We start from the raw sequence: 14,332 nt of genomic DNA, 5'->3' as shown, positions 1-14,332 counted from the left end.
ACAGGGGTGCCTGGGTGGCTCAGTCAATTAAGCATCCGACTTCAGCTCAGGTCATGATGTCATAGTTTGTGAGTTTGAGCCCCATGTTGGGCTCAGTGCTGACAGCTCAGAGCCTGGAGCCTGCTTCAGATTCTGGGTTTCCCTCTCTCTCTGCCCTTCTACTGCTCACGGTCTTCTCTCTCTCTCTCTCTCTCTCTCTCTCTCTCTCTCTCTCTCTCTCAAAAATAAATAAACATTAAATTTTAAAAAAAGAATTTTTATAAACAAACACCCTAAATCCAATAAGGTGATTAAGGTAGAAGAGGGGAAACTGTACTTGCAGGAAGATTTATACATAAGTTGCAGCCCGTGACTCTTTCCCCAAGCAGTGATTGGACAGAAACCCATGGGGCTTAGGTTTTAGGGGCATTCAATCTTAATATATTTGATTCAGTGAGGATATTTTTGGACATTCAATAAAGACAGTATTTAGAAGCCTTTTCATTTATGTAGATCCTGTTATATAACAATCTATATAATAATTTTTATAGGTTTTCATGATATGACAGTCTCCTCCAAAGAACACTCAACTTATTTTTTACTTTAGCTATCAGGAGGCTCCAGTTTACATTTATGCTTGATTCCAGCAACTGTCCTTAATTAGGTTATTTGGTATCATGTTTTTCTCCTTTGAATTGTACACCCTTAAAGAGTTTATCCTTTCTTTAATGACCCTACTATTGATATGTTTTTATGCTTCGTAGTGTAAACCACCTCAAATTATCCTTGAAAATGACGGGGCGCCTGGGTGGCGCAGTCGGTTAAGCGTCCGACTTCAGCCAGGTCACCATCTCGCGGTCCGTGAGTTCGAGCCCCGCGTCGGGCTCTGGGTGGATGGCTCAGAGCCTGGAGCCTGTTTCTGATTCTGTGTCTCCCTCTCTCTCTGCCCCTCCCCCGTTCATGCTCTGTCTCTCTCTGTCCCAAAAATAAATAAACGTTGAAAAAAAAAACTAAAAAAAAAAAAAATGAGGATACTCTTATTAATAATAAAGTTCCCTACAACTAATGATTGTACTTATTTGTAGCAATTAAACTTGGGGGCAGATAAAAAACAAGATTTAACAATTATACTTCCTTTAAATTAAGATCAAAAACAATATGTCAATATTATATGCAAAGACCAAGCCAAATGTGCAGAAAATAAAGGGATATTTCCATTATGCAATAGAACATTCTTACATAATGTAAGTCTAATTCTACATAAGAACAGTCACATTGCCTATAAAAACTATCTTTATTTTCCCAGCTAACCACAGAGAAGCTTTAGGTACAGAAATGTCTCTCAGACAACAAAGAGCTCTAGGAAGTAGTAGAAGATAGGATATGATCATTTAAAGGACAGGAAAATATATTACTTTATTTATTTATTTATTTATTTATTTATTTATGGAAGAAAAAGAGATACTTAATTATCTTAGTTTTTAATACTGCTTTTTAAAAAAGAAAGTTTAAAGTGTATTCATCTTGAGAATGAGAGAAAGCATGAGTGGGGTAGGGGTAGAGAGAGAGAGAGAGAGAAAGAATTCCAAGCAGGCTCCAACCTGCAAGACCAGAGCCCGACGCAAAGCTCGAATTTACAAACTGTGAGATCATGACCTGAGCCAATATCAAAAGTTGGACACTTAACTGACCGAGACATCCAGGCGCCCCTAATATGCTTTTAATATAGGAGAAAACATGTTTTAATGTTACATTATTTTAAATTATTAGAATTATTGATGTGTACAAAATCTGTAAATGACATATTTAATTCAAATGAAAGAATATGTAATAATTATATGATATATCAGTGATCATTTTTAGAATAACTATGAGCTGAAGTTAATATTTTGTATGTAGATTCTGCTTTCATATAGTAGAAAGTTCAAATTTTATTTCTGTTAACTAATTATTGGACAGCTATACATTAGAGAATATGGAAATAACTTTATACATTACATTTTGCTTTATTTTTAAGAAAACTTCTATCTTGGGGCTCCTGGGTGGCTTGGTCGGTTAAGCGTCCGACTTCGGCTCAGGTCATGATCTCACGGTCCGTGAGTTCAAGCCCCGCATCGGGCTCTGTGCTGACAGCTCAGAGCCTGGAGCCTGTTTCAGATTCTGTGTCTCCCTCTCTCTCTGCCCCTCCCCTGTTCATGCTCTGTCTCTCTCTGTCTCAAAAATAAATAAACGTTAAAGAAAAAAAAAAAGAAAAGAAAACTTCTATCTTATTGTCCATAAATTTCAGGGCTTATGAATATGTTATGTACATAATCACATCATTTCTAAAAGTAAGAATCATACTGAGTCGTCTTTGCATTATACTGCAAAAGATTCGTAGTGACACTAATCCTTTGAATAATAGCATGAATAACTTTCTTTGTTAATCTAAGACTGTTAGAACCAATTCAGTCTCATTGCCACTGGCTTTGTCTTCCCAGCTCCCTGGGCAGATCGCCTAATGGGCTTCACCTTCACATCCACCTACCTTAGTTCTTGAACCAGTTATGGCCTAGCCATGGATATGTCAGCAGCCTCAGTCTCACCATCTCCTGGTGAGAACTAAGTTAATTGCTAACCCAGGTTTGATCATGTACAATGTGGGAGGATCTCTAAACAGCCATGTATCTCTCATCCAGTCATCCAGCCCACTTTCTATGAAATTGCAGTATAGTCCATGTTTGCTTACCTGGGCCCCTTTATATTAAAAAACAACAAAAAAAAACTTTAATAAATAAAGAGAAGAGACAAATGTCCCATGGAAGGGAATTCCAAGTAATCTATTTAGATACTCCACCATCAAGGAGATGAAATATAAGTCCCCACTCCTTAAATGTAGTCTGTACATAGTGACTTTCTTCCAAAGTGTGCAGTATGAAAAGTGGAAAAAAGAGGAACTTTAGAGTGGAAAAACCTGACAAACACTGTCTTTTCCGGGTAATCAAGGTCTATATCAATGATGTTAAATTATGTTGATAGGTATCCTTGATATGTCAGGAACATGGTACTCTATTTCTGTGGTCTTCCTCTCAAAAACCCATAGCCCTAGTCTAATTATGATAAAGAACATCTGCAAATCCAAGTGAAAGAACATTCTACAAAATGTCTAGCCATTACTCCTCAAAACTCTCAAGGTCATCAAAAACAAGACAAGTCTGAGAAACTATCACAAACTAGGACTAAATCCAATGTGATATCCTGGATAGGATGGTGGAACTGAAAAGACATTAGGTGAAAACAAAGAAATTATTTTTTTTAAGTTTTTATTTATTTAAGTAATCTCTGCACCCAATGTGGTCCTCAAACTCATGACCCTGAGATCAAGAGTCACATGTTCTTCTGACTGAGTCAGGCAGATGCCGCAAAAACTAAGGAATTCTCAATAAAATAATGGACTTTAGCTAACACAGTCTATCAGTATTGGGTTCATTAATTATAACAAATAACCCCATTGTAAGGTGTCAATAATAGAGGAAATTTGGTATAGGGTATATGGGAACTCTCTATACTATCTTCAAATTTTCTGTAAATCTAAAACTTTTAAAATATAAGTTTATTTAAAAAAACAATATGAGAAAATATGTTTATTGAACCATTGCTTTGTGCCAGACACTGCCAAAAGCATTGTTTATATCACCTTACTGAATACTAAGAATGACCTTGTGAAATGAATACTGTTATACTCATTTTATAGATAAGGAAATTGAGACACAGGTTAAGTGGATAAGTACATTTCTTAAGGCCAAATCTACATAATTGAGGAGAAAGAACTCCAATCCAGACTGTCTAACTCTAGACTGTGTACTTCTTTTGGTCCTATTTATATAACTTATTAGCAGACATTGAGCACAAGAAAAATGTTCATTTAACATTTTTCCAAATCAGACAAGTAAGGAAGAATAAAGAGAAAATTCATGCCAGCCAAGAGACAAAATAAATGTACTTCTAAAGGAGACTGAAGAATTGAGGTTTGAAATAAAGACAGAAGATATTCAAGGACTTATGAATCTTACTGAAGCATTAAAGAAGAGATACTTGTATCCACAACTTTGACTCTTGAAACCTTTGCAGGTATTGTCCAACACAAAGGCTATCCTGGAGTTAAAATTACTGTCAAAAATTATTTAAAAAGTGGGGAAAATAATCTAAAGCACCTGAACATGAACATAACCGCTTGTTTACAGCCTCTCACTCCAGTTTCTCTTTCAGACTGGGTATCTCCCTAAACTCAAAACTTAGCTCTCTGAGCTAGGGCCCTATTGCATAGCTTAACTCATATTAATCTCCTTTTCTGGAGTCTAGGGAATGGGCAACAGGGAGCAATAAAATTCATGATCAGTACTCTCAACTGCCATTCAATGTGCACTTCAACTTGTAAGTTTTTATGTTATGTCCTTGCCGAAGTGTGATCTGCCCCAGGCAGTGACTCATTTCTGATGCCTTCCTCCATCTCTAGGACGTTGGCCCTACCTAGGTTCTCCCTAACTTTAACACTCAATAATGTCATCTACAAAATGAGATCATGAAGGCAGCTCTTTCTGCCCACAGGTCCTGCCCTGTGCTTTAATAAAATCACCTTTTTACACCAAAAAAAAAAAAAAAAAATGATATGAAAATATGTATGTCACAGATTGATGTTAGGATTAACTGAGATAATATCTTTTTAAATTTTCCAGATAATCTCTGTGATCTAATGTCATGAAACTGGCAGTTGAGTGTATCACTGAAAAAACTGATGAAAACTTAAAACACTGAATTTTTCACTTAAAAACATGTTAATATACTTTTACTTACCAGACTTTTGGTGTAAGCACAAGGCCATTTGTTGTTTTGGTCTTTGCACACAGCTTTGTATAGGGTAACTCTTTGGAGTTCTGTCTAAATTTTTTTACATCAAGCATACCTCTAAGGCAGTCTACAGTGACCAGCTTTGTTTCCCTTAAACAACCAATTTCCATTTTTAAAAAATAGGAGAGTTAAGATGATGTTCTCACCTTTTCCCTTCAGAATCACACAAAAGCAACAAATAAAAACCAAAACACAACTTCTTTGACAAAATCAGAAAGCATGCTAAATCTCAAATCATGTGTTTTATGAAGCACAATGAAGGTAAAGAGGGATGGAGAAAGATACCAAAAGAAAATTCCCAGGGTTACAGATCACTGACAAAACCAACAACACAGTTCTCTAGACTGGAATATTCTGAGGAGCAAAATCAACAGTTCCTAGTTTGGGACAAATGCAATTGATGACCATGGTTGTGCTTCCCAATTTGGCATAAGAGAGAAACAGAGAATACTGGAGAACCCAAGGAATCACACTGAAAAACTATATTTATAGGAAGCAGTATGCTGGTGAGGCAGGATCAGAAAAAAATGATGAGTTCTGACTTGTCCCGTAACTGCTGATCTCAGATGGCTGGAGAGAAGACTAACTAAAGGCTGTAATTCAAACACACACACAATTTTGTGAGATGAGTTTTCCTGGCTTGAATCGCAGGCCTGGATCCAGTCCAATATACACTACTGCAGAAGTTTGGTTTAGGGGTACTCATTTAATTCAAAGATGGGCAAGATTTTTAAAAGTGGTGGGGAAGTAAAAATAAGATAAAAACAGAGAAGGAGACAAACCATAAGAGGCTCTTGAATACAGAGAATAAACTGAGAGTTGCAGTGAGGGGGTAAGTTAAATGGGTGACGGGCATTAAGGAGGGCCCTTTTTGGGATGAGCCCTGGGTGCCATATGAAAGAGATGAATCACTGTTCTACTCCTGAAAGCCAAGACTACACTGTATGTTAACTAACCTGAGAATGAAAAAATAAAAAATAACAAAAATTTTTTTGAAAATAAAAGGGTTGGGGAAGGAGGTATAATCTGCTTGGGTTCTGTACTAAAGGGAAAATCTTTTCTGGAAAGCTGCACTAGAAACTGAGACAAAACCTTGCTTTTCACCATTAACCTTTTTATACTTTTTAAATTCAAAAGAAATTTAGTTCAGTAAGAAAAAGAATAGGGACTTTGAAAAAATAATAAATTCAGGTAGACATTTGCAGAGAAAATCTAAATACAAATCCTTTCAGATATTTTACTCTTTTTATCCAGACATACGTTTGTTTTGACCACATGTAATTTGACAGCAATTTCTTCTAGTGACTTTCCTTTATCAATCCTTTCACAAAGGCATCCAATTTATAGAAACAACTTTTCCTTTTGCATTAATATTTCATTAATTATGTAATATTTACTTATATCATTACAATACTGTAACTGGCATAACAAGTTTAGAAACAAATACAATTGACTCAGTAAACAAAGTTCAACTGGTGTGAACAGAAGCATATATGTTCTAAAAAGCGGCCTGCTAACCACAAGGGTTCATTGTATTATAGGTATCCTATGTTTTTGAGGAAAACCAGAAAGTAATGCTTGTTGATGGATTTGTTATGTGCATGTTAGAGGAAATTACCCTAAATATGAACATATGTCCTTACTGGGTTTTTGTGGCCTTTGAATTATTCTCTAGGATATATAGTTTTAGATATATCATTTAAAATTTTTAATTTTACTCAAAAAAAATGTTTATTGAGCTCCTACTATGTACCCTAAACATAGAAACAAGGTAAATATTTCATCAACTTGTTGAAATTAAACAATATTAATAGGATGTTACTGCTGTTTTTATTTACAGTATGCTGAATAGGTGTAGAAGATATTAATGAAAGAACTTTATTGACTTGCTTCATTCATATCCTTAGAGTTCTTCACACACCCAAATTTGTTTTAAATTGTTAATGTTGGTTTTACTTTAATGTTTGATAAGGAAAAACTTTTTTTTTTTAACTGTTGTTACATTTCTTGTTGTTTTATCTTGAAGCTGCCAGAAAAAGTTATAATGGACTACTACGAGAAGTACAAGCCTAGAATGAATGAGCTGGAAGCTTTTAATATGGTAAATCTCAGAAATGAACATATTAAATTGGATATGTTGCCAGACTTGAATGGGGTTCAATTAAATTTTATTGTGGGACCAACCAATCTATGTTGTTTTTCTCTTACTGTAGAAAAACCGTTTTGGACCATTTCCTATTTCAGAACTATATTAGGTGTCAGTAATGTAATAAAGAGAACACATGGTAGATTTCTCTTAAAATGTATCATAAATGCACAGAAGAAATTTCAGAGTTCTTTGAACACATACTTGTCTCAATGCAGTTATTTCCCCAGCATGCGTTTTAATGAATTTCATTCTTAGTACCTCTGAAAACTCTCTATCATACGTACCACTGCCTTTGGATTCCTGTTATTATTAAAGAAAAACTTTTGATCTCTGCAGTATTCGTTTTCTGAATATATACAATTGGTATTGGAGATTTGGCCCTATATAAATTTCTGTAGATGCATTTTCTTGAACATAAGTGTTAAGCTAGTTTGTGTTTGTTTGTTTGTTTTGTTTTGTTTTTTAAAGTTCTACCATCCTATCTTATCCTTTCTTTTAGTTGAAAGTTGTTCTGGCTCCTTGTATAGAGACACTGATTCTTCTGGATCGACTTTGCTATCTGAAAGAGCAGGTAAATTATATTTTAAAATATATAACTAATATCTTTATTTAATATAGTAAACAGATCCACTATTACCTAGGATAAGTTTCTTTTGCATACAGCTAGTCAGATAATTTTTCCTATTATATTTTCCAAGTTTAAATATTCATTCCATCTCTTTTTAAACGTAAACATATGTACAACAGATGTTTTCAGCAAACCTATTATAATAAAGTTTATGTTCTTTTAATTGTATGGTAATTACTGTATGGTAGGCAGTGAACACAACTATCATATATGACGTATTGTGTAGCCAAATTTAATAAAGGCCAGACATAAAAGATATTATATATATATATATATGTTTCATTTAATGAAAATTTACCTTTTAAATCACTTTTGGATTTTGGACATATGTAATCTGCAGTATAAAAATTTCTTTCTGATCAGTGAAAATTGCTTTTGCTTCTTCACAGTCTTGGTTTTTTTTAATCTATGTTGAATGCACAAAAAAAACTGGTTTTTTGCTTGTCTTTAAGGAAAAATTTTTTTTGCAGATTTTACACTGAGCTATGATCAAAATAGTTATGTGAACTGTTTAAATTAAACCCATACATGGATTCAGCCTCATGTTTCCACCATAAGCCCTTTATTTTAACAATTTTGTTCTATCATAGTGGGTAATTTTACTTTCTTCTTTTCAACAGGCTATTTGGAACAAATGGATTTTAATAAATGCTTGCTTTTGTTCTAATCTATATTTTTATGGAAAAAAAGACAATTTTTAAATATTTGGATAATTGTGTACTTTCTTAAGCTACCAAGTAACTCAAAATCACTGGAAATCTTTGGTTTCCAATTTCATAGGTGACAGAATTGGGCCTGTTTTACTAGGTACTCATTATTTACCTTTTCAAAGCAATTTCCATTGACCTAAATAAAATAAGTAAATGGTAAAAAAATAAATTAAATAAAATAAGTAATATGCACAAAGATTAATAGATTGGCAATGAAATGATATAAAGCATAAAATATTAACTTGTTAATAAAATATTTTTAAATAGCAATGTTAAATAATAATAATTTTTAAATAGCAATGTTAAATAATAGCAATGTTAAATAATATTAAATAATATTTTATTCTAAAATAACACTTATATGTTAGAAAGTTTTAAATGAAGAATATAAACAAGAAAATTAAAAATAACAACAGTCCCATCTTTCAGCATTAACTTAATTTTTGTTTTGTATTCTAGTGCCTCTTTCTAATATGTATATGTTGCACACATATATATGAGCACGTTATTTCTACTTTAATTAAAATTGGAATCTGGGGCACCTGGGTGACTCAGTCAGTCAAGCTGTCTGACTCTTGATTTCAGCTCAGGTCATGATCTTGGCTCAGGTCATGGTCTCACAGTCCAGAGACAGAGCCCTCAAGATTCTCTCTCCCTCTCCTTTCACCCCTCCCTGCTCTCTAACATAAGATAAGATGATGATAAGATAAGATAAAGGAATCGAATTACAAGTGCAGTTTTGAATCTAATCTGTTTCATTTATTTTATTCAGAATTTTCTCATCTTATTGAATATACTACAGAAGGTGAATAATGTTTCATCATATAATAATTTCTTTAAGTAATGCCCAATTGTTTTTTATCACTTCCACTCTTTCACAATTTCAGCAAAGAATAACCCTGTAGTTCACTATCTTATGTAAATCTTTTATTTCCTCAACATAAATTCCTGTAGGTGAAATTGTAAATGTTAATTTCATTCAGCAAAGAATAATTTTCTTTTATATAGATTGTCTTTTATGTTGTTTTTATATTACAATATATAGTCTGACTCATCTTTCATTCTTATCTTCAACAAATTGCTATGTATTTAAATCACTTATCAATTTGCAGGAAAATATTGCATGGTCTGCACTTGTGAAGTTGTTTGATCCTGTGAAATCTCCCAGATGTTATGCTATTATTGCTCTGAAGAAGCAGCAATGATTTCAGTTGAAGCAAGGTATTAGATGTATCTGTTTGTGGAAACTATCACTAATTTTGCTCTTCTAAACATTTATGTTGTGTTATGTAAATATTTGAAAAAACATTGCTCTATATTTTAAATAAACAATAAAATAATAGCTAACAACAGAACACCATAATCTATTTTTCCATTGTCAAAGCATACATTAATAAAATAAGAACTCATGAAAATATTTAAAGTATTGACCTACATTCCTGAGTTACTATATCAATAGGACATTGTAATCTGACCCTTGTTTCCTATTGTTTGAGACCCTTAATATTTGCTACATACCACATTTTGACTTTTATTGATTTAAAAACTTTTTGGACAGAGGAAAGTTATAGGTGTATATATAATAAAATTAGCACAGAAGATCACTTTCATTTTCCTCCAGATTTTGGAAGGAATTTCCATGTCATCTGGAGGGAAAAATCCAAAAAGGAAAGAAACACCCAGGAACCAGGCATATACAAAAAGTGCTTAATATGTGTTTTCATCTAAGTTACATGAGAAGATATTCTGTGTCCTTAAAGAAATATGCATCTTGTGAGCTTCACTTTAAGGAATCTTGAAGCTACTTATCTTACTAAAATAGATAATTACCTTGTGCTCTGTAGAAAGCCAGTCTGAGAAAAGCAAGAGAGAATGAAAGAAGGCCAGTGCTATGCCCAGTGTGGTACAGGTTCTTTTCATTTGCAGAAATCTTGAGATTTCTAATATACACAGAAGATACGACAGTTGGCAAAAAGCTTCCTTGATGCTCAGCAAAAGACTATAAAATTCTCCCATCAGAAGAAGTAACTACTCTCTTAAATTTTAGAGTCTATCCGCAGATGGAAAGAATAAGTTTTTGCTCTGTGTTGTGATAGGAAGTTTGCAGCCATTATATATGTGGATGATCAGGTACTTTGTATAGCTAGTACAATATTGGGGAAAATAGCCACTTTTTAAGCTTTTTATTATGGAACATTTCAAATATGTTCAGAAATGAAGAGTAGAGTCTAACGAATCGCATGTGCTCATCACAAACTTCAATAATTATCAACATTTTACCAGTCTTGTTTCATCTGTACACTTACGAGCATGCACACGTTCACATTTGCCACCCCACCCACCGTTCCCAGATATGTAAGATTTTGAACTTTTGCCCTGATGCCTAAATATTTATATAACATTATTTTCTCGTTATAATAAAGAAAAAAAACTTCATGTGTGTAAAGCTCTGTTTAGTAAAGTGAACTCCAACTGTTTCAATACCAAGGAAACTTTGTAGTAACTTCCCTATGCCTTAAAACATTGTCAGAAATTATATTTATCAGTTAATACTTTCCATTTTTAATAGAGACATTTGTGTGATTCAAGCTAATCAACATGAGATAACTTGTATGACCCACTGAGATGATAATATTTCATCACGATCTCGCGGTCCGTGAGTTCGAGCCCCGCGTCAGGCTCTGGGCTGATGGCTCAGAGCCTGGAGCCTGTTTCTGATTCTGTGTCTCCCTCTCTCTCTGCCCCTCCCCCATTCATGCTCTCTCTCTCTCTGTCCCAAAAATAAATAAACGTTGAGATGATAATATTTCAGCAAAAGAACAAAGAAATATAATATTTTGGCAGGACTACAGCTTTATACACATGAATCCCCATTGCAATGTTTGTAGACTCTCCTCTCATAAAAACTGCTCTTTGAGCTAAAGAATGTGATGTATTGGCAGGAGCATCAATCCTGACAGTTACATTCTGAGTGAGCTAAAGCAAGACTCTTAATATCTCAGAGCCTCATTTGTAAAGTGGGTTTCATTTAATTTTCATTTTAGAAACATTTATTGAATGCTTATCATGTGTCAGACATTAGGCTAGGCACTGGCAGCATGGAGACAAACAAGATATGTCCCTTTTCTCAAAGAGCTCACAGTCTAGTAAGAAAGACAACAAAATTACTAATTACCATAATTAGTACTGTAATTATTGTATAGGGCTGAGAGGGTCAGGACATGAGATCCTTTATGACACCTTCAAATTGATAAGACTTCAAGGGAAGATAGGCTCAGTAATATTAGTACCATAGTTTAGATTCATATGAGTTAAATTATTGTCTGTCCTTGTGTAGGTCACTTTAGTATTCAGTATGCCTCAGGTTTCTCATCTGTAAAAAGAATATAAGAATAAAATTTACTTATAAAGTTGTTATGAGCATTAAAAGATTAAATATGTTATTGAACTCCCACAAAATGTCTCCAGGCAATCTGTTAATAAAGCAAAACTGAATTTATTAAAACTGTCTGTAGTAATAGGGGATTCTGCCTTGAGGGTCTCTGAAGGTAAAGTCAGGAGAGGATATTTACAGCATTTTGAAGGTGGCTGTTTTCAGGTGGAGACCAGACTGCAATTTGGAAAAGTTCATGACAAGTTTTATGATTGGTATCTAATAGCAAGGCAAGGGTCTTGAAGCAAGTTCTGATAAGTAAACTGTTGTTTGATAAGTGAGCTCTTTGCCAAGGTGAGCAGATTGTCTGAGATAAATTAATATATGAGAATTTCCTGAAACAATGAAGTTATTTATTGGTTTACAGCCTTATCTTTCCTGGGCAAAGATTTCCTTTACCAAACAAATAAATCATGTTGACACAGGTGGTCTCAGTTCTTAGACCCCATAGCTCTGTCATATTAATGCACATGGTTGTAGTTCTCAACGTAAAGCAATTAATTCCTGGTACATAAACATATGTAAAGCAAATAGTATAGGATAGTAGACTCAAACCTAGATATGTCAGTACTTCCATTAAATGTACATTAAATGCTTCAATTATAAAACAAAGATGACTAATTGGAAAAATAGAGCCCAATAAGTTGCTGGTTAGAAAAAACATCTAAAACAGGGGTATAAAAAATTCAAAAGTAATAGGAAGGAAAAGGCATATTTGCAATTACTCATCAAAAGGAAGGATATTTATCAATATCAAAGTAGATTTTTAGTTAATCTCAGGCAAAAATATTCTGGAAGATAAAGGGTAACCTTCATAATGAAAAGAATTTCAATTTGCCAGGAAAATGTAAGTTTGTATTTAGTTAATACCATAATTACAAAATATATAAGGCAAAAATTAACTACAGGGAGAAACAAGTCTACAATCATGCTGGGAATATTTTCATGTTTCCCTCTATCTTATGGAAAAAGCAAACAAAACCAAAAAGATACAAGATTTGAACAATGAAAGAAGTAAAATTGAGCTAATGGATAAACAGTTTATTATAAACTGTTCCCAACTACTATATGATTTTTTCAAGTACGTATGAAAATTTTACAAAAGTTGACCATATGCTGGGCTTTGAAGTAAATTTTAATAAATTTCAAAAAAATTGAAACTATATTATATGTAGTTTCTGACCACAATGCATTTAAGCTTAAAAAATTGTTTTAGGGGTGCCTGGGTGGCTCAGTTCAGCATCTGACTCTTGATCTCAGCTTAGGTCTTGATCTCAGGGTTGTGAGTTTAAGCCCCATGTTGGGCTCCATGCTGGGCATGGGGCATGTGGGAGATATATATATATATATATATTTGTTATGTATTATATATGTATTATATAATTTTATTATATACTTATAAAATTTATTATATACTTAAATATATATATGTAAGTAAAAATTTAAAAATTGTTCTAAATATAAGTAGAAAATCCCCATATTCTTTAAACTAAGAATTATACCTCTAAATAACTTCTGAGTCAAAGAAGAACTCACAGTGGAAATTAGAGAGTATTTGAGTAATAATGAAAATAATTGAATTGTAATGATAACACTGCCCATCAAAACTTACGGGATGAGGTAAACCATGATATAAGAAAACATTAGCTTTCAACACATATTAGAAAAGGAAGAGACTAAAAATCAAAAAATTAGTAGTTTCTGGAAGAAAAACACGGAGAGATGATTAACACCTCCAAAAGTTGGTTCTTCAATAATTAATAAAATTTACACATCTCTGGTAAGTCTAATCATTTAAAAAATGAAACGTTCAAATAATCAATATCAGGTATATAAAAGGGAACATGCCTGTAAATTTGCCAATAAATTTCTGACAACAAAATTGAACATTTGTATGAAATGGAAAAATTTCTCAAAGAAACACAATATGCCAAAACAGCCTCAAGAAGGAAAATAAAATATTAATAATCATACAACTATTAAATTGAATCTGCAATTAATCTTTTATTAATTTCCTACATCTCGATAAAAGTATTTTTTGGATGTGGCATAGAATTTAGTCAACCACTGTTAGTTTGCAACAGTGTGACTAAGACTATCGTAGACACTATACGTTGGGCAAGAAGATTTATAGAACTAGACTATGGCAGTTCCTAATTTTTAGGAGTTTATAATCTATGCATTGAAACACATATGAGAGGCATATGGAAGAGTTAAGATTTAGATAATGACTTTGGGGAAGAAAGAAAAGAAAGTATCTACAGAAGCACACAATCCTTTACTATGAACTAACTTTGTCTTAGTCTGTTTACTTCTGTTCCACTCTCCTCTTTAATTATAGGTTCCTTTAGTTTGTTTTAAGTATGGTCAGTAGAATGGCTTATTTTCAGGAAAGAGAACTGTTTAAGAAATAATCTGCCATGTGAAAGATGTGCTCTGGTAACCTGTGACCAGAAGGAACTGGAAGTCTCCAAACCTCCCCAGGTTTGTACTTGGCCAGTGATGCTACTGGCTACATGTATGGGGATTTATTAGTTGATGTATTT

General features: G+C 33.4%; 1 protein-coding gene across 7 annotated transcripts in view; it reads left to right on the top strand.

Annotated features, from left to right (window-relative positions):
* METTL25 (methyltransferase like 25) overlaps positions 1-14,332 on the top strand; it is a 163,418-nt gene that overhangs the window by 121,782 nt on the left and 27,304 nt on the right. For 3 of the 7 annotated variants that reach the window (XR_015253457.1, XR_015253458.1, XR_015253461.1), the window contains exons 10-13: positions 6,893-6,967; positions 7,515-7,586; positions 9,466-9,574; positions 14,177-14,270. Coding sequence is in view for 1 of the 7 variants with exons in the window: in XM_025926605.2 (XP_025782390.2) it covers positions 6,893-6,967; positions 7,515-7,586; positions 9,466-9,558 (240 nt within the window). In the remaining 6 variants the exon portion in view is untranslated. Of the gene's footprint in view, positions 1-6,892; positions 6,968-7,514; positions 7,587-9,465; positions 10,788-14,176; positions 14,271-14,332 lie in introns of those variants that run through there. The other 4 variants (XR_015253459.1, XR_015253460.1, XR_015253456.1 and 1 more) reach the window with 2 other exon arrangements.

Source organism: Puma concolor, chromosome B4, assembly GCF_028749965.1.
Source record: "Puma concolor isolate L17-30 chromosome B4, mPumCon1.1.hap2, whole genome shotgun sequence".
Classification (NCBI taxonomy): Eukaryota; Metazoa; Chordata; class Mammalia; order Carnivora; family Felidae; genus Puma; species Puma concolor.
Note: the sequence above shows the minus strand (reverse complement) of the source record. Positions and strands in the feature narration are given on the sequence as shown.